Source organism: Etheostoma cragini, chromosome 5 (assembly GCF_013103735.1).
Source record: "Etheostoma cragini isolate CJK2018 chromosome 5, CSU_Ecrag_1.0, whole genome shotgun sequence".
In the NCBI taxonomy this organism is placed as follows: domain Eukaryota; kingdom Metazoa; phylum Chordata; class Actinopteri; order Perciformes; family Percidae; genus Etheostoma; species Etheostoma cragini.
Window position 1 is genome coordinate 21,665,221 of NC_048411.1, and position 21,482 is coordinate 21,686,702.

The window sequence follows — 21,482 nt, forward strand, 5'->3', positions numbered from 1 at the left end:
ACACACACACACACACACACACACACACACACACACACACACACACACACACACACACACACACACACACACATCCATACATATATAAATATATATAGGGGCGGGGGAAAAAATGTTACATTTACTGTACGGTCCCTGCACAACATTTGGAAAAGCCATTGAAATACTGGGAGAATATAGTGTTGTCAGAAAGCAAAATTGAACTGTTTGGAAGCCATAATTCACACCACGTTTGGAGGAGAAATGGCACTGCACATCACCCTAAAGACACCATGCCAACAGTGAAGTTTGGAGGTGGGAACATCATGGTGTGGGGCTGCTTTTCAGCAACTGGTAACGGCAAACTTCATATAATTGAAGGAAGGCTGACTGGGCAAATTTACCGAGACATTTTGACAAAAATCCGCAACCATCTACCAGGATGATGAAGACGAAACAAGAGTGGACATTTCAGGAAGAGAATGATCCCAACACCACAGCCAAGGAAACACTTTATTGGTTTCAAAGAAAGAAATTAAAGCTGCTAGAATGGCCCAGCCAATCAGTTGACTCAAATCCATGTCCAATGTCAGTAAGTGATAATATTATCATTATTACACATGACTTAATTTCTGAACTTATTTGTTTTGGTTTCTTTGGATTACTTGGGTTGTCACCAACATATGGAAAATGTTGAAAAGCCCCCAAAAAAATTCTTTAAAAAATATAAAATGGAAGGCTTAATAATATATTTTCATCAGTTAGCACATATGCAGTGAATGAAGAGGAATCTAATTCAAATCAATATTTGTTGTGACCACCCTTTGCCTTCAAGCCCGCATCAATTCTTTAAGGTACACTTGGACACTGTCACAGAGGGAACTTGGTAGGTTGTTTCAAACATCTTGGAGAACTAACCACTGATCTTCTGTGGACTTTGGCTTCCTCAAATCCTTCTCTTCATGTAATCCCAGACACACACAGACAAGACTTCTTGTACTTCTTTACTATGAAGATAGTTCTTAATGACCTTGGCTCTATGTTTGGTGTTGTAGTCCTGCTGCAGAATGAATTTGTGTGTGTGTGTGTGTGTGTGTGTGTGTGTGTATGTGTATGTATATATATATATATATATATATATATATATATATATATATATATATATATATATATATATATAAACACATTATTTTACACAATGAGGCAAAGAATGGCATCTGCGTGTACAAAACTAAGCAGCAAGTGCACAGAGCAGTCAGTTTTGGTGAGTGCTGCAGGGCATGCACGTTCTTACAGGTAACTCTGCTCTCAAAGGTGATTTCTGCTTGTGTGAATGGACCTCACTTTAGACAATTTGGGGGCAGATTCCAAGGGAGGCCCAGGCCCTTTTATGATCGGTCCCTTTAACTATGTAAACCAAATTTAGACCAAAGATTAACCAAATGAGTTACATCTGGTGTAATGCAGTGGAATACCATGCACTGCATTACACCAAGCCAAAAAATGTTTCACCTTTCAAATACGAAGATTTGATGGGATTTTTAATTCTGCTGTGGTGTTAAAATGAAATCTCTCTTTAGGTTTTGGACTGTTGGTCAAACAAAAAAACATCTGAAGACGTTTCCTTGGCCTCTGGGAAACTGAAGGGCATTTCTTACCATTTTCTGGCATTTTATTGACCAAATGATAAACAGCAACAGATTAACTGTTAGTTAGTTGCAATTCTAATTAGGGTACATGTAACTTATGTTTGATTTCAACCATATTGCTCAGCCCTACCAAATGTTTTGGGTGGCATGTATCTCATGTGTCTAGCTGGAAACTGTACCTGAAAATGTGTCCCACATTGCCTCTCTTCCACCCAGCCTTTCACAGGGTCAAACCAGAAAAAGCCCAGGAGTGTGCCCCAGATAGCTCAGCTGGTAGAGTGGGCGCACACATGTATAATATATATAGATAGAGGTTTAGTCCTCGACGCAGTGGTGCTGGGTTTTACTCCAACCTCGGCCCTTTGCTGCATGTCATTCCTCCCCTCTCTCCCTGTTCATGTCTTCAGCTGTCCTGTCAAATGAAGGCCCAAAATGCCCAAGAAAGAATCTTAAAAAAAAAACAGAAAAAAAGCCCAGGAGCCTCTTTGGGATATCTGGAGAATGCCAAACATGGCCGACAAATGAAGACACAGCTGCACTAGCCTGAGAGCTCCCAGTCTCTCAGGAACGTGGAGTTATGAGGCCGCTCACACACGACTCTGTTTGCTTAGTCTCTGACACGGAAAGACAACCAACACGAGAGATGAGTAGAGAGAGAGAGAAACGAGGGAAGGAGAGAAGAAGAGGGAGGAGAGGGGCCAGACAAGAGTGGGTGGGTGAAAGACTGATGGTAAACTAGAGAGATCAAAGTTAGCACAGATCCCATAATACCAGAAAGGTATTGGAAGGACATTGCTGTTACTGGAATGTGCAAACACCCTGCAACACACGATCAGCCAGGACTGCTTTCACACCAACAGGGAGTCAGACTGTACATTTGTTAAAGTGATGTGTTCCTTTGGGGAAACATTAACCAACACAAACATCAGATGCTTTTATTCATTCTTATCTGTGGCCACAGGGGTGTGGGACTTTTTTTCTTATTCTTGCAAATAACATATGTTTCTCAAAAGAATGCAGGGCATTCGTATTCCAAACATTGCAATATCATGCATTTTTAAAAGAAAAATCCCAAATTATTGTCATCAAAAGCGGCCCAATTTATTAAGAAACTGTATGCTTTGGCAAAGATGCACATATTCTTTTCGAAAGTAGCTTTTTTTCCCCACACATTTTCTTGAAAGAAATGCCTGTTTTAAACATTTCTTTTCCCAATTATTCAGCTTAGATTCTCCAATTAGACCAAACTCCAGTCTGTTTTACTAAAGCTTTTCTTCTTTCAAGAGATGTCCGACCTCATGCTGCAGCCTTTTGTAAATGCTATTTTGTGTTTTTTTCCAATGGGTGTAACTCATTTGGAGATGAAATGGTAAAAAGACACTGTAGTTTATAGATTTTACTGTTCTGTGTTCTTCCATTACAAACTTGGTTGCTGTCTAAGAACTGCAAGATTCAAGCAGTGTTTTGCCTGCTTTACTCATTTACTGCAAATCCCATATACTTTTTACATTGCTGGTGACCTTTTGCCAAAGTATGCTGTAGTATTTTGGGGATGCTTTCTTTAAAAACATCAGCTTTTAAAATTGCAAAGATAAACGAGCATTAAATTTACAAATGACAGCAGTGATAATTACCTCTGAAGTAGGGCTATGACCAACAATTATTTTCATTAGCGAATAATCTGCTGATTGTTATCTCAATTAATCGATTGTTATGTCTATAAAATGTTCCAAACTAGTATTAACATCTCTTACATTTTCCCACAGTCCAGAGTGGCATCTGACTAAAGATATTCTGTTTCCTATCATGTATCACAATGAAAATACGTACACTACCCTATTTGAGAAGCTGGAAAAAGCAAATGTTTGGCATTTTTGCTCATTGACACGTTGTTGCAGCTCTGCTCTGAAATAAGTGGATTTTCAAATTGTAAAAGGACGTGGAAAAAAGTGTGTCTTCCTGGAACATAAAACACCTCATTTACAAATCAGAAACACTAATAGGCTTTGGGTAATGACCAAAAGTAATGTAAAATATAAATGAGTTGTTGCAAATTGAATGCAACGTGCAAAACTACTGGTGTCTTCCCTTAAAACTAACGAGGAATGAAACATACACACAACAAAACCTCACTCCAAAAGGTGGTGCCCCACTGATCTCAATCCATCAATCTCAAGTCAATCTCAAACAAACAAACACACACACACACACACACACACACACACACACACACACACACACACACACACACACACACACACACACACACACACACACACACACACACACACACACACACACACACACACACACACACACACACACACACACACACACACACACACACACACACACACACACACACTGTTGAAACAGCTGGCCAAGCTAAACCTGTATCAGTAAAGGCAACAAGTTCATTTGAAGACAGGGGTTCTTCTCTTTGAAGTCACGTCACTTGGTCAGTGAGCCAACACTGTTGTGAGTTGAGGAAGATTTACGACCTCTCCAGCTCTCGGCTGCCTTCCCACAGCTGCTTTAACACCATCTGCTGACGACATTGCAGCCAGGCAACTGATAACAACTCACATAACACACTAAAGAATACCACTTTTTACCTTAAATGTGCATTTCGCAAGTGTGACGCATTATACAATCATTACAAATAATACAAACAATTACTGACTCAAGCTTGGTTTGGCTTGCACATAGTTAAATTACAATCATTCATTTTTTTTTTTTTAAAGCTGTTGTGGTTTGAATAAAAATCTGAATTTAAATTTGTGTCTGAGTTTCACTCTTGCTCTTGTTGATAACCTTATGCTATGACCACTTCTCATCAGGTGGTGGAAGGAAACTTGAGATTATGATTCAAGGTGAGGCAGTCACAGCCCAATCAGCCAGTGAACCAGCGCCCCCTGCTGGCCATTGTCAGGTTCTCATAAGCAGCTAGAAATGTCTTGAGAATTGGGATATTAAATTTACTTTATTAATTGATCAAAATAGAATAGAATAGAATATAAAATGTGAAAAAAATAGTTAAAAAAAAAGGCCACCACAATTTCCGTAAACCAAATGTAACTGCTTCAGATGTCTTGTTTTGTCAGAGCAAAAGTTGCAGATTATTTTTATTTTTTTCAATGGCCAAATCAATTTATCGATTAATCTTTGCAGCTCTACTATGTACACACACTATATGCAATAAGAAAAAGACATGCACCCTTTCTGACAAACTGTGCCAGGCTGTGCTCAGGCTGAAACTAGAGCATTTGTCCCCCATGGCTGAAAGTGAACTGGTGGCGTCTTAGCCCAAAGAGAAGCCACCATTACACAACTCGGTAATGCTGTTTCTTGGCTCCCTAACTAACCTACTGAGGATCAGAAGAGCAGGAGCTTCCTTCCTCAAAAATTTAGAAATTACCTCATGCCACCCTAACGCTTGAGTGCTTTTCCCTCAAAGGTTTCCATACAAATTCCCTTTTTAAAATCATTCTAGAGTTAAGGGGAATATTATAAGAGAAATATTGTCCTTTTAATTGTTTGGAAAGTAGGAAGAAACGCCTGTGCTGATTGTGTGGTGCTTTGGATAACGGCATCCGTTTAAAGCCTAAAAAATAAAAGCACTGGAAGTCTCTAAAATAGACCAAGGAGTTGACTGAATTCAAACTTCAGTAAGCAGTTTGGGGGAACTGGCATCCAAACCAAACCAAAAACAAACTTTTACAGAAAGTTAGACATATTCAACGTTTCTTTAGAACATCTCAGTTTGACATTTACTCATAATAACACCATATGACGTAGCAAACTAAAGACATACGCACTATCATGAAGTTTTACTCAGGCTGCAACTAATGTTTATTTTTATTACCAATGAACCTGTCAGGGATTTGTTAAGTAAATTGTTTTGTCTATAAAAGCATCAGAAAATAGGGAAAGATTTCAATTTGAGTTAAGCCTGCACAATTAATCGTTATAAAATCGCGATCATGATTCACGATTTAATTTTTTTTAATGACTTTAAGTCTCATATAATTTTACAAGCCTACTTTGAAGCCTCTATGTTTACAAGCCAGTGGTGATGCGCAATGTCCTACAGGTGCCATTTGGTACTGCCGATTTGTTTTGTTTTGTCATGGTTCATATGCAGTAAACATTATACTTCTTGAGAAAAAAAAAAATCTAGGTTGATATTAATTTTTAACTAAAGAAACTGTGATTCGTATTTTTCCATAGGGAGTTGGGTTGGAAACCGGAGGGTCGTTGTTCAAGTCCCTGTATAGACTAAAGTATGGAGTGTGGATCGGTAGCTGGAGAGATGCCACTTCACCTCCTGGGCACTGCCAGGTGCCCTTGAGCAAGGCATCGTACCACCAACTGCTCAGGGCACTGGTCCAGCTGGCAGCCCACTCATTCCGACATCTCTCCATTTGTGCATGTATAGGTCCTGAGTATTTGTGTATATTTCAGACCTGTGTGTAGTGATTACTAACAAACAGTGTGTAAATTGTAATGTCTCCCCTGAGGATCAATTAACAGTATAAACTATCAATATTATTAAAGCAGGTAGCTCACATAGTAGAGTGGATGGACGCTCATATGCAGAGGCTAAGTCCTCGATGCATTGGCTTAGGGTTCGAGTCCGACCTGCAGCCATTTGCTGCATGTCTTCTTCTCATCTCTCCCACTTTCCTGTCTACAGCTGTCCTGTCTATTATCTTTCTTCTTCTTTTTTTAAGATCGAGTAGAGCACCTTTTCTACCGTTAAACTATAGGGCATGCATATAGGGTGCTTGTCAGAGTGAAACCTTTTGCTTTGGCAAAACTAAATACAGTGCTAGATCAGAAGAACCTACAGCCAGCAGTGTATAATATAGTTTACTTATGGGTCATCAAACCTCCCACCAACATCGACTGCACACCTGTCGCACCAGATTCATGCGCTTTTTCGACTAAAATGTAACATTTAAAAAAAAATACTTTGAAAATTAGAGCTCAGTTTTGTTTTTTAAACAAGCATAACTTCTGACACAAAAAACGCAAACATACAAACCCAAAGCAAATCTGGGGTCTCAAAATTGCTACGTTTGTAACCCGGAAATTACAAGGCAACATGTTGGTTTTTATAGCTATAAAAACATAATTATGCACTGTGGCTTTATGAATACTGCGGTTTTCAAAATTAGGTCTCTTAGAAAAGCTAAATACCTTTCTGTTAATTTGTTCCCTTTTCCCAGGCCTTTTATTTGGCCACTGTGGTGACATAAACGTTTAAAAATCACGGGGTTAGCAACTGAGACACTTTCTGCGAGCACACAAGCGTGTCCGGCCAGACTGAATATGGATTTGATTTGCAGTGCACGGCAACACTCCAGCCAATGCTAATCGCCAGGGGAAGCTTGTGAAAACCAGAATGGATTCCGCAGACATGGTTTTTGAGCTTGGGGTTTCATCACAAATCCATTTAAGCTTTTATGTAATTTGGTTAAATATACAGAATCCCTTTTATCTTTTTATGCGTTCATTTTTTACCCATAGCTTTGTTGGAAAGTATGATGTAGAGGGGGGAAATTCCCCTTCCAACTGACCTCTTTTATGAAACCAAATCTGCAGTGTGTGTGTGTGTGTGTGTGTGTGTGTGTGTGTGTGTGTGTGTGTGTGGGTGTGTGTGTGTGTGTGTGTCTTTGTCAGAAGGTAAAGCCTGACAATGTCTGAGTTTAGCGCTGTGGTGTGTTTGGTTTAAGAATCTCTGCCGGCACCAGAGCAACTCTGCTTCCAGTATTGAGCGCTGTCCCATCCAGTTTTTACAGTGGAAACTAGATAAAAGGATTTGCTGAAAAACTAAATGTCAGTAATATATACAAATATAGACACTAGGCATGTACACTGATGTTGTTAAGGAGACAAATATGTCAGTTTTTTGGGGCCTGGGATAATATCTGAGTATTTGGAGTCTAATCCAGGAATAATTCAGTTTTGTATTAGTTTTGCTTTGTCCATACAGACCTCAGTAACCAGAGATTGTGTACTGACTAAACTGAAGCAGTTCCTCTACACTACAAAAAACATTACCACCATCCATCCGCCTTTTAGGATGGAAATGATCAGCCTTCTGCTGAGATTATAATCTCAGCCTTTCATATCAGCCATCACAGTGAATCATGTTCATCAGGAACTGCCAGCCAGACTCAAACTGGTTACATTTTAATTTCAGTATGTACTTCACTGTAAAACGTTTGCAGCTTTCTAGCATTTGCTATATATATATATATATATATATATATATATATATATATATATATATATATATATATATATATATATATATATATATATATATATATATATATATATATATATATATATAAATAAATAAATAGTTATATTACTCCCAAACAATATTCAAATGTTATCTTTTCCTGCCACTCAATTTTGCTCATTTATATTACTCAGGTAAAGCGGTGGACACTACCACATGACCAAAAGCAAAGATGCAAAACGCCAACTATAATGGCTTTAAAACTACTCTTACTCCAGAGTTCAAACTTCTTTGATGACTTTGTTACAACATGTTATATTTTTAATACCTAATTTCACTTCATCCAAAATGGTCTTAATGCTAAAATAGTCCCACCCTATCACTGTTTTTTCCACTTCTTATCTGTAGATAAGAAAGTTCCCGATACTGCCGAGATGGCTGCAGGTCAAAATCCCAAACTTAGACTTCAGAAACATTTGGGTGACATCCCAGATGCTTTCACTTTGTCATAGTTCAGTAGGCCAAGCCTCATGAACTTATTACATTAATGCAGAATGTGTGCACAGATGTTATTTGTCATCTATAGGCTCTGACCTCATCTCTCCCCACAGTAAAACACCTATCTCAGCACATCAGAGAATATAAGATATTAATTTCCTCCATATGAAAACTAAGACACAGAGACTGTAAGGGTTTGCTGATAACATGCTATCTGAGCAGCAGTGTGCAGACGAGTAGTGCAAGCTGAGCAGCAATAAAGCAGGGGTAGTTTATAAACACGGAATACGCACAAAAAGGGGCTGAAACTGTGCTACGCCACTTCCCACGCAAAGGTTGCAGAGCTGCGGGAACATATTTGGAATTGTTGAGTGAAGTTTACAGCCAAAGTCAACCACCACACACCTAACTGCATCCATCCCAATTTACTGAACTGTATAGAGATTCAATTCATTGTAAATAGACCATCCAAAACAATAATTAGCCTGCCATAGGCTATTGACCCGGAATGACCAGATAATAATAGACCGTTATCGCTATTCAACCAAATATAAATTTCTGTTTTACCCAAACTGTATGGATGAAGAAAATATCTCTGAACTGAACTGTTACTGAACAGTTGATGCCAATTTACTGCACGGCAGAAGCAATATAATAAATCAGCATTCTTACCTTGTGCTGCAGTTATAACACAAAAAAATCCTCATCTCCAAAACATCTACCAGGAAAAGTGTGAACCCGAGGCTGCAGCACTGAGTTGACGTTGTTAAGGTTCCCTCCGCGGCTGCCCTGCTAGCTAGCTAGCTAGCTTGGCTAACAACATTAGCTCCCTCGTTGTCGTCGTCGTCTTTTGCTAGCAGGTCGCTCTGAGAGTGTCGAGGTAGAGGTGCTGCTAGCTTGGCTAACAACATTAGCTCCCCCGTCGTCTGTTGCTAGCAGGTCGCCCTGGGAGTGTCGAGGTGGAGAGGTGCTGCTAGCTTGGCTAACAACATTAGCTCCCCCGTCGTCTGTTGCTAGCAGGTCGCTCTGGGGGTGTGGAGGTGAGGATCTGCTGCTACTTCTTTCGGTTCCAGTTGCTGAGTTTTCTGCCTCCAATCTTTTAGGCTTTTTAGTGTGTGGATGATTTATAAAGAAATCGGAAATGCGTTTTTGTGCCATGGCTAGCGAACGTCTGTACTGTTGACCCGCCGGGAACGTTCCCACAACTCTCTTCACTAATCAGCGTCAGAGGCACGCAGCGCGCCTCCTCTTGGCAAAATCGGCAGATTCATTCCAATCAAATTAAGTGTTTATCTCTTACTTACCAAATTGTAAAATGCATTACATTTCTAATTAAAGGTATTAGGTTTATATTAATAATCAATTTATTAAAAATTAATGTTATTTCTTTCTTTTTTTAAAATAAGGTTGTAGTTTTTGGCCTTGCCAGGGCTGCTGCAGCACCCTCCGCCCCCCTAGTTCCCGCGGCCATGACGGTTGCGATTAATAAAAAAATTAAAAAAAACTTGACGAGAATGTGCGTTCCTCCACACAAGCTCTAACCCATGCGTACGCACATTTTGGAGACCATGGGAATTGGTGACGCAAATGGTGATGTGGTGATCTGAAGTCAAACTGCAGAAAGTAATTGTGGGAATAACGATTACTCGTAATATGTTCAAATATTGATGCCTCACAAACGTTTTTTCTCCACATCATCCACGTTATCACGAAGATACATCGAGCAGTGTTATTTTGCGCTTAAGTGATAATTGTTCCATAAACATCTTGCAAATCCAACGCAAATCAAAAATCTGTTGTCTCGGATTTGACCAGGCCATTCGTCAAATATTCATGGTCTTGACCGAGTCCAGCACTGTGTGCCAAAACCACAGATGAAGCGCATTCGTTCAGAAAATAGGTATTCATTTAATTAATTATTTTAAGATACAAATAGAACAGGCATCGAGATTGGTTGCCTGGTACACATCTGGCTGCATTATACACTAGGCTATCAATCATCGGGTTGCCAATCAATCATTTTAATTTTGGCTACAGTCTTCAGGACAAATAATAAGTTCAAGAATGGGAACATTTTACACTTTAAGTAAATAATATGCCCTAATTTGATTCTATTGTGTGTTACTCTGCGCTTGCTTTTTGATGATTACTAATATTAAAGCAAAATTGTCATCTTAAAATCAAAGACATACTTTCTCTCACTCCCATATATTATAAACAGGTAAATGGTCTTGAAGATTATTCTTTTATTTCTGTCTTGGTATTGAATGTCTCTCATTTGGACTGGTCTTGACTTGGACCCGGTCTTGGACTCGACAAAGGTGGACTTGACTAGGCTACAGCCCTGGACTGGTTGACAGTAACTAATTACATTTAGGCTGCTCAAGTAGGCTACTGTAATTAGGTACAATTTTGAGGTACTTTAACTTGAGTAGCCTATTTTAATTTTAGGCTACTGTACTTCTTCACTATATCAGCGGGAACTATTGCACTTATTACTGCACTACATTTATCTGACAGCTGGAGTTACTAGTTAATTTTCAGATTAAGATTTCACAAACAAAACGTATGATCAGTTTATAAACTTTGATCGTGTGCTGTAGATTAAACCATGGGCAACATATAAAGTTAAAATGTGCTCTACCTCCACCAGCTGTAACATTGTTGCCAATAAATGTCAAAGGAAGTATGCCTAATAATATTTAAATAATATATAAAATGATATAACCTTCTGAAACGGACCATACTACCCAACAAGTCATTTACTTTAATAATTTAACTATATTTTGCTGTTACTGTAATACATTTGTAATTTTATCTAAGTAAAAGATATGAGTAGCCTATACTTCTTCCACCACTGACACCCATGTACATAACAATACATTATATAGAGAAGTGATTTGTACATTATGCAAACTTTATATGTTTGTGTCTGTAATATATTCAGCAGTCTGACAGCCTTGGGGAAGAAGATGTTGGTCTTTCTGCAGTCTGACACTTTATAGTGTGTTATCTAAAGAAGGGGTCAAACAGAGGGGTGGGAATAGTCATTTGATAATGGAACATCCCTATGTTCTGGATGGAGGAAAAAAATAACTATGGACAGTTTTCATAGATGGTGTCTAGTTACACAATATAAAAAATAAGACATGCATTTAAATTGAGTGTAGTTTGGGACTGTTTTTCTGTAGCTCCCCAGAGGCCTACACACACTTACTCGATCAATCGCACAATGAAAAAAGTAACACAAGTCGTCCAAGATGATTACTAGTATTTGCCTCTTTGAAATTGATACAGTGGCGGAACTTAGGGTTAGGAGAGTGGAGGGTTGAGACCAGCTGTCCAAACACAATCTAGATGATTTATAATAACATTTGTGAGCTACTAATGGTACCAAATGAAACTGAAGCCGCTGCAGCTCTGGAACCACGACCCACTGATTAACCACTGCATCATAGACCAATAAATATACAGTACAAAGATGCAGGTGGGTGGTCTGATAGACAGACAGAGACAGATTCTGCAATGTTCTCCCACTCCATTTTTACTGTAATCATCTATCATCAATTGGTATCACCTTGTGTTCCCCATTAAACTACAACTATATAAATGCTTATACACTTTTTTTTAAATATTTCTGACAACCATCACTGCACTAAAATAATATTTGCCTTTGATAGTGTGTGTTTACATTACAGAGAAAAGAAGGAAAGATTTAAAGATAGGTGTGTGTGAGTGTGTGTGTGTGTGTGTGTGTGTGTGTGTGTGTGTGTGTGTGTGTGTGTGTGTGTGTGTGTGTGCAAAAGAAATAGTAAACAGAGGGGCTGCAAATCCAGGAAACATAATGGAAACATACCATATTTGGTCAAGTGCTATTCTCATCCTAAGAACAACATATTGGGATTATTTTGGAATTATTTAAGTCATCAATTGAACTTTTTATGTTGAGGATTCAAAACAGCATCAGTTTTTTTTTTCGTTTGGAGGAAATGCAGAAACAAAAGTAAAATCAATGTTTTAAATATCCATATCTAGCCTATTATATTTGAGGGTGAACTTGACGGTGCAAGTACAGAAGTGCCCAGTAGATGGCAGAATTTGGTCATAATTAATCAGAAAGTTTCTCTGTAACAACATGACATTTTATTATCTAACAAGCTGTACATCAGGGGAAAGCTTAAGAGTCACACATTACATTTTCAGTAAGGTAGAGAAAAATACATCAGCCACACAAAAGTATTGTAACACAAATGCAAAACAAAAATTAAAAAGGGCCAGTCACTACACACTAATTAACATTAGATACCAATGAAAATACTGCACAGGGGTGGCTGATAGCAGCAATAAAGTGGAAATAGACTGCCTTAACATGAATTCACAATTGTCAAATTAACATACAACCACATCACACAGTATCGCCTACTCAAAAATATTCCAATTTAATGGTGCAAGTATACAAGACCACATGATAGCAGAATGGGACCTAGAGTGTTTTTTTTTTTAAACAGAGACTAAGACATTTTTTGGAACCTGTTGATCATAGAGAGGGTTTTAAAATGCAGTTACAGAACAGCTAACACTGGGTCTCACAATGTCTAGCTCCACAAGGGTTGTGATGTCATCACTTTCCAGTTGACTCTAAGGCGTCAGTATCAGATATGTGTTTTCCACGGGCCTTTAAAGCGAGTGCGAGGGGGTCAGACAGCCATTTCAAAAGCCATGTGTCCTAGAAAGGCAAGGCAAAACCCTCCAAGACTATGCTTAAGGCTAAAGTTCAAGGCGATGAGGGAAAAAATCTTTTACATCAAAATAGATCCAAATAAAAAAATAAAAAAAGCTGAGTATAATTTGATTAATTAACTGTCTTAAAAGACAGTTGAGTCTTTTAAGAACTGCTGCTCACTGAGACTACTCTATGAACACTCATGTGGTGTGCCCGTGTTGAGCTGTTTATGAATCCTTCTCCACAGATGCTGCATTTAAACGGTCTTTCGCCTGTATGGATCCTAATGTGTGTTTTCAAGACTGTTTTTTGTGAAAAACTGTTTCCACAAGTGTTACACTTAAATGGCTTTTCACCTGTATAGGTTCTAATACGCTTTTTCAAAGTTGCTCTGTGTGTGAATGCATTCTTACACCAAGAGCATTTGTAAGGCATTTCTCCTGTATGCACTCAAAGGGGATTTTTGAACTCCGAGGAATCTGCAAACGCCTTCTTGCATTCGCTGCAGGTGTAAGGCTTCTCACCTGTGTGAATCCTTATGTGTCTAATTACATCATTCCCTTGGGCGAACCTTTTCCCACATGAGTTGCATTTGAAGGGCTTTTCTCCAGTGTGAGTTTTTGTGTGTCGTTGCAAGGTAGAATTCTGAATGAAGGTCCTTTCACAGTAGCTGCATTCAAAAGGGATTTCCCCAGTTGGGATTCTCATGTGAACTTTTTCAAGTAAGAAAAGGGTTTACTGCAGTCATCGCACTTGTAAGGTTGGTTTTTGGAGTTTGGCTTGGGCTCAGTAATATTAGCTGATGTTTTGTTACCATGATGATGTTTCTGCTGTGTCTTTTGTGGACAATTTGGTAGTTAATGTGTCAAGGCCATTGTTACATTTATTCTTTGGTTTGGGCTCAATACTTGTTGCTGATCTTGCATTCTCATCCTTTTTTTTCTTCTTTGATTTTGTCTCAGTGCTTTTGATTAATGTCTTGCTTGATCTCTTCTTTTGTTTTGGCCCATAATTTGTATCTGATGATCTTTTCTCGGCTTTGTGTTTCTTCTTTTGTTTTGGCTTAGTATTTGGTGTTGAGGATTTTTTTCCCAGCGATCTCTTTTGGTTTTACAGAAGTAGTTGATGATGTGTTCCCAGACTTCTTTCGTCGGTTCAGGCTTAGTATTTGGAGATGTTTTAGCTCAATGTCTGAAATTAATGTGTTCTCTGCATTACATTTCTTCTTTGGTTTTGGCGCAGTATTTGTCATTGGTGTTTCATTTCCATGGTTTTCTCTTCTGGGATTTTGGTTACCAGCTTTATGGCAGGTATCAGAGAGGAACTGAAAATTACTCTTTGGTTCTGATATTCCAGACTTTGGCCTGTCAGATTCCAATCTTACCCATTTAACACAGATTTTGTCAACAGGATTTTCCTCTGCGGTGCTCTCCTGCTTCAGAATCTGATCTCCTTCTTGCTTCACTACCAGCTCATCTCCCTCCTGCTTCACTACCAGCTGCTTTCCTTCCTGCTTCACCACCAGCTGCTCTCCCTCCTGTTTGGTGCAGACTTCCTCCTGTTCCTCTTTGATCTGTGGACACTCTGGGCGCTGACTGGAGTTCCTCTCCTGATAACAGATCTGCTGGTGAGAAGAACTTCCTCCTCCTTCTCCTTAGAGGCGTGTTGCTGTGGGAGCTCTGAAGGTTTTATATATATGTATATAAATAATCGTAACTCGGTTGAGTACTCCTTAGCATTAAATAGCAGTAGCAATTCAACTTAGTGAACTACTACTTGAAGTGCAAATAATTTACTTTTATTGTAAGCATGGTATATCGAATGCTGACAGGTTTTTAAGCAGTGGAGCTTTGTGCATCACTTGTGTGTACATTCTTGTGTTTGTTGAGTTTTGTCCAAGTGGAGAACTGTTCTTCACAAGTATTGCATTTGTAAGGCTTCTCCCCAGTATGTCTCCTCATGTGTCCTTTCAGGTCTGTCCTATAACTAAACGCCTTGTGACACACATCGCACGTGTATGGCTTTTCACCTGTGTGTGTTCTGGTGTGCCTTCTCAACGTCGTTCTGGTAGCAAATCTTCTCTTGCAAAAGGAACACCTGAAGGGCTTTTCCCCCGTGTGCACCCGCTGATGATTTTTGAAAGACGACGAATCTGCAAACTCCTTCCCGCAGTCGCTGCATGTGTACGGCTTCTCACCTGTGTGAATTCTCATGTGCTTCTTCATGTTCACTAATGCACTGAAGCTTTTGTCACAGGTGTTGCATTTGTACGGCTTTTCCCCAGAGTGAACCCGAAGATGCAGGTCGAGATTATAACGCCGGTTAAATCCATTTCCGCAAACCTTGCATTTGAAAGGCTTTTCAACAGAGTGGACTATCATGTGTTTATTCAAATCCCAACTCTCCCTGAACATTATCCCACACGTGTCGCATTTGTATTTCTTTTCAACAGTGTGGGATTTCATATGGAATTTGTAGTTTTTGAAATTAGTCGTCACTTTACCGCATCTGTCACATTTGAAAGGGTTTTTGTCATCCTCTGTACCGCCTGATGTCTTCCTATATTTCATTGTTGGTGGCGGGACAGTACCTGCACTAGATGCTGTGCTCTCAATGTCACTTTTCTCACTTTGTGTTTGCTCTGCGCTTCTGGTTGATGTTGTCTTCTCGTTCTTTTGTCTTTTTTTGGACGTTTGGTCAGTACTTCCATTTGTTGTTGTGCTACCCTTGTTAGGTTTCTTAATTGGTGTAGTTTCAGCACTTGAAGCCGATGCTGTGCTCCCATCGTTTGGTCTCTTACGTGGTGAGGAGTCCATGCTTCTTGTAGACATTGTTTTTCCATTGTTAGGTTTCTTATTTGGTGTTAACTCTGTGCCGCTGGTTGAGGCTGTGGTCTTGTTCTTATTTGGCGTGGGATCACTACTTTTAGCTGATGTTGTCTTGTTAGATTTCTTACTTGGTGAAGGCTCAACACTTCCAGGTGAGGTTGGTTTCCCAGCTTTGCTTCTCTTATTTGGTGCTGGTTTAGTACTTGAAGTTGATGTTGCTTTCCCATCATTGGGTTTCGTATTTGCTGTTGGATCAGTTCTTTTAGCTGATGTTGTCTTCTCATTGTTATAATTCTTATTTGGTGATGGCTCAACCCTTCCAGGTGAAGTTGGTCTCCCTTCTTTGCTTCTATTATTTGGTGCTGATTCACGGTTTCCCTTTGATGTTGGGTCATCATCACAGTCCTCATTTGGAATTAGCTCAGTACCTTCATTAAAGGTCATGTCCTCATCATTACATTGGTCATTTGGTGTTAACTCTGTGCCTCTAGTTAATGTTGTATTCGTATCATTACATTTCCTATTTGGTGTTGGTTCAGTATATTTACCTAATGTGGTCTTCCCATTGTCATTTTTCTTACTTACTAATGTTGGCACAACACTTCCAGGAGAGGTGGCTATCTCATCTTTGCTTTTTGTAGTTGGTGTTGGCTCACTGTTTCCCTTGGATGTTGGGTCGTCATCATTACATTTCTCATTTGGTGTTAGCTCGGTGCCTCTAGTCCCTCTGGTCTTATCGTTGCATTTCTTATGGGGTGTTGGTGCAACCTTTGTAGGTGATGTTGTCTTCTTTTTGGGTGTTGGTTCAACACTTCCAGTTGAGGGTGGTCTCCCACCTTGGCTTTTCTTATTTAGTGTTGGCTTACTATTTTCTTTTAATGTTGGTTTCTCACTCGATGTTGTGTTCTCATTGTTGTCTTTACTATGGAGTGTTAGCTCAGTACTTTTAGCTGATGTTGTTTTTCCACTATCTGGTTTCTTTTTTGGTGTTGGCTCAGAACCTTCATTGGATTTTGCGTTTCCATCACCAATCTTTTCTGGTGTTGTCTCAGTACTTGTGATTAACATTGTGTTCTTATTATGATGTTTCTTATTAAGCATTGGCTCCCTTTTTCCACTTGATGTTGGCATCTCATTGTTATGTTTCTTAATTGATGCTTCCTCAGTTCTTGTAGCTAATTTTGTGTTCTCTTCATTGCTTTTATTGTTAAGTCTAGTTGGTGTTTCACTTCCATGGTTGCAAGTTATGAGATCGTGGCTCTCATCTCTCACACAAGAGGTGTGGGAGAGGAGTTGGTGGTCAGTGCCGGGTGCTGGAGAGCTCTCCCTGTCAGATCCAGATAATAAATCGTTGCTTGAGGTGCTGGATTGAGAATCTTTATTCAGAGTCCCCTCCGTTTGACCAGGGTCCAAAGGGTGAGACTGGTCACTGTGTACACTTCCCTCACAAGTTGGAGTCAACTTAGAGGCTTCAGTCTCCTGTTGTTGTGCAAGCTGTGGTTGTTCCCGACTGATGCACATTTCCCCGTGTTCTTCTTTAATTGGTGGAGGATCTTGTGGGACCAAACTGGAACTTTGCTGATGCTGAACCTCCTCCTGCTCTACCTTATGGACAGGTGTCAGTGAAAGCTCTGAAGGACAAAGAAATGGACAATGATGAAATGTTGTTCATATATATGTCATATATAACAGTTGTGATTAAGGAAGGTTATAATGAAAAGTTAAAACTGGAAAAACAGCAGTTCCCCTAACAAGAACAATGTTTTCATAAGTGTTGTTTCATAAGGTTATAAATCTTTAGTTTAAATAATAACAAAAAAGTAAAACATCTGGTATGTACAGAGCTTACAGAGCTACAGTAACGTCCAACTTATAAATAGAAGGGGTTTTTCACTTCCTTTTTTATATTTAAGGCATGCTCCAATGAGCCATGTCTTGTTTGTCTTGTAATAAGGTAAATGTTCTTAGGCATGCCTGTTTCTTGCATACTCTCCCTGGTGGCCATTCGATGTAAAATAACTCTAAGACCCCAAGAAAGTAAGTACAGAAAAAAAAAAATAATAATGTGTAAAAATATCTAATAGACCTTTTTTCAAAACTTGTCAAAACAAGACTTAGAATTTGATTTATTGGGCTCTCCATCAGGTGGTGCCATAGCCACAGCTATTCTTCCTGGAGTCCACTCAAAGATGTGACTATTCTTATCATCTATATAAATAGAGTAATTAACTAATTAATGGAGAAAATCGTGGGCAATATGGTCAATAATTTAAAAACAATATTGCAGACCTATTGTTTTCATTCATACAAATAACTAATTATTAGTTTTAGTAAAAGATACACAGTCTCTAGTATAGCTCCTCTTTCCTTCTACTTACTAAGACTAATATATATATATATATATATATATATATATATATATATATATATATATATATATATATATATATATATATATATATATATATATATATATATAGTCTTTATCAGTATGTGTACTCGGAATCCATCCAGTACAAAATCCATCTAGCTAAACATTGAGAAGTATTATCAGTAAAATGTAGCCTACTTTAAGTATCAAAAGTAAACATAACGTTATTTATTCTGTGGTAGAAAATGCCCCCTGTGAGTAATACATAATATGACATTATAAGATTGTAATACTGATGAATCAATGCATAGTTACCATTAACCTGTTGGAGCTGGTTGAGGTGGAGCTAATTACAGTTTAGTAGTTATTAAATCCCAACTTTGGGGTGAACTGTGAAGTAGGTAAGTATAAGTAGACTAGGCCTAGCAATAATAAATACTTAACGTTAAAGAGTAGTACACGTCAAAACTTTAGTTAAATACAGTAGTTGAGTATCACCGTGATTTCAAGAGGCGACTTCCGCATTTAACTGTTAGGTATCATGTGTTAGGGTTTTGTGTATTGTGATCGTATTTGGTTAAGGATAGACACATTTTTACAAGTTAGACACATATAGCAGATATCAACGGCGTGCTTCTGTAACATTTAGTTATTATTTCGAAGCCATATTATCCGCATGCCAAACTGGTCTATCTGGTGGGACGTGACTACCTAGCTAAACATACAATGTGATTAGACCGATACCATTGGCTGTTTTACACATAACTGCTCCATTTGAACATATTTTTCCAAACCTGTCCGGTGTAACTTTATCTCGGGTGTCAAAACGGCATCCAACAGTCTGCGTTGACGAGCAATTTCTGCCTCATAACCTTCTATTTTACTTTCAAAGGCTCCCAATATTTCTTGAGCAGCCGCAGTGAGCCGATCACAGACAAACCGTCTCATACTTTGGACTGAACACATTGTAGGATTAAAACTGAGGTACTTTTTCCTCACTAAAACTTCAGAAAACTTTTTTCAGCTGAACTGAACGTGCGCTTCAGTTTTCTATTTACTTCCGCAAACAAGCCCTGCTATTCCTGGGAGGGGAAAAAGAAATGTCCCGCCCTACTATGCCTCTGATTGGCTATTACTCAAAGCCATTACCTTAACCGCATGGACATAATGAAGTCTCTTTCTCATGTCTATGCCTAACCCTAACAAATCCTACTCCTTTTACTTAAACCAAACCAATCCAATGTACTGCATTGGGAATTTTATTCCTATAATCCGTTTTAAATGTTGTATTGTTTTTAATTTTGTATTGACTTCTAACTGTATTGTATTGTTTTATTTAAAGCACTGTGCTATATACTGTAAATGAAACTGCCTTGCCTAACCAAAGAAGGCAACAATGTATTAGCTAATTAGAAAAAGATCAGGTCATGCCTTCCACAAGCGCTTTCGCCATCCTAGGAAAAAAAAGACTATGCTATGCACTCTTAAAGTATAAAATAGTATACTATCTATAATATTGTCACGTGTAATTTTTCTGTATGAAGAAAAATGGATGAAGCTGTAGGGGAGCCTTGTGGTGCGCTGGGTGGTGATTCCACAGTATTATAACCATCTCACATAACATCACCATATTACACAATTATTATTCATATCAGTCACAATAACCCTTTAAGGAATAAAAACAAAAGGTGTTTTCGGCTGAAAAACTATTTAATATGATTCAAGTTTGGAAGCATGTGTAAAACGTCTCCCTTTTCAAAATCAATTAAACGTTATTTTCAATACAATAAGTAACCAAATATATACACAGCATGATAAATGTCAATTACCATACCACGGTATACCATAAAACTGCTGTACCACTGAAACCCTAGTGTCCTTTGAAATACTGTTGCTAACAGAAATGTAAGGAAGTCAGTGAAACTTCCCCTCATCTTATCCATGTGGAAAAACCTATTTTAAATTCAGTTACAGAGCTTTAGCAACTACAGGAATGTATATCATTCAGTGGGTGAACATGTCTCCACAGGAGCTTTAGCTGGATGGTTTTGTCTGTGCACATTGATCTTTACGTGTCATTTAAAAAAGAATGTGATTTCATCGCTACGTCCAAAATCCTTCCCACGTTTCACAGGTATTAGGCTTCTTACCTGTGTGGGTTCTCCAATGCCTTGTCTATCTTTTTCTGCAGGTCGTGCAAAGGAACAGCTTCTCACCTGTGTGGACGCTCATGTACACTTAAACACGTTCCCACATGCATAACACTTTGAAGAGTTTTTACCTGTGTGAGTGTTCAGGTGAATCTTACATGCATTGTTAGCATGACTGTTTCTTTTGTTTTGCTGTAGTTCTAGTAGATCCTGAGTCTTAATGTTCACCTCCTGGCTGTGTTTGGTCTTAGCTTCATGAGAAATGGGAGAGAGCAGCTGACGGCAATTTTTTGCTTCTGACACCACAGAGCTTATGTCCCAAATGTTGCTTAAAGGCTTTTCTCTTTCTCCATCACACTCAAGAGTGTTGGCAGTACATAAGTACAGAGTCTGAACGTCACTGTGGTCATTTTCCTAATAAGTAGAAGTCAACATGTATATAAATGTAGCTTCTTTTCCCATGTACGAACGTATGTATGTACATAAATGTTTGTTATATGTTATTTTAACATTCTGTTATGATGTATGTATGTGTATGTTGTGTGTGATGTCTGTAAGCTACTGGGACCTGGAATTTTCCCTTAAGAAACAATAAAGTATCTATTATGTGATTGCAGTAGACATACAATTATAATGAAAATACAAATCAATTTTTTGCATCACCCCTAGATGTTAGTCACCCTCAAATGTAAAAACAAGGAACCTCAATGGAAACAAGTCTTTGGGCTTTATTGTGTCATCCCTGACTATTTATGTATTTTAATGTATCACACAGAGTACTGTTTTCATATTTTTATATTTAAGTGGTCAAATAAAATCAATCAACTGACTTCTTTCAAAGATGTGTAGGAGGCTTCATAAAGAACTAGGATTACTACTTGAAGTATGGATTTAAGTCCTTACAAAAATTGCTAGTGATACTTTTTAAGAGATATTTACAGAATAACATCATCAGTCACTACTGTGCACTTACTTTGAAACATTTTTCCATGATTTGGAAGGTTATGATTGTTCTAAAAAATACTGTTGCT

At 38.5% G+C, this 21,482-nt stretch overlaps 3 protein-coding genes across 7 annotated transcripts in view; all 3 read right to left on the reverse strand.

The window, feature by feature from the left end:
- Window positions 1-13,227: 13,227 nt before the first annotated feature.
- Window positions 13,228-14,070, reverse strand: LOC117944648 (zinc finger protein 480-like). Its single transcript, XM_034871654.1, is given in 1 exon segment — window positions 13,228-14,070. A coding segment is annotated over 1 exon segment (546 nt). The 5' UTR covers window positions 13,811-14,070; the 3' UTR covers window positions 13,228-13,264.
- Window positions 14,071-14,804: 734 nt separating this feature from the next.
- LOC117944643 (zinc finger protein 37-like) lies at window positions 14,805-19,370 on the reverse strand. Of its 5 annotated transcripts, none has more exons than XM_034871643.1 (3): window positions 19,096-19,370; window positions 16,676-17,561; window positions 14,805-16,621 (listed from the first exon to the last, which is right to left on the reverse strand). In XM_034871643.1, the coding sequence occupies exons 1-3, from the start codon at window positions 19,265-19,267 to the stop codon at window positions 14,938-14,940; spliced, it is 2,742 nt and encodes a 913-aa protein (XP_034727534.1). In that variant the 5' UTR covers window positions 19,268-19,370; the 3' UTR covers window positions 14,805-14,937. The 5 variants fall into 5 exon arrangements, with proteins under 5 accessions (XP_034727534.1, XP_034727537.1, XP_034727535.1 ...); XM_034871646.1 differs by having other exon boundaries at window positions 14,805-16,330; window positions 16,607-17,561; XM_034871644.1 differs by having other exon boundaries at window positions 14,805-16,320; window positions 16,375-17,561.
- Window positions 19,371-19,865: 495 nt separating this feature from the next.
- The window catches only part of LOC117944644 (gastrula zinc finger protein XlCGF57.1-like), a 3,852-nt gene continuing 2,235 nt past the window's right edge, over window positions 19,866-21,482 (reverse strand). The window contains exon 3 of the mRNA XM_034871648.1: window positions 19,866-20,290. Within this exon, the coding sequence (XP_034727539.1) occupies window positions 20,287-20,290 (4 nt within the window). The 3' untranslated portion in view covers window positions 19,866-20,286. The remainder of the gene's footprint in view (window positions 20,291-21,482) is intronic.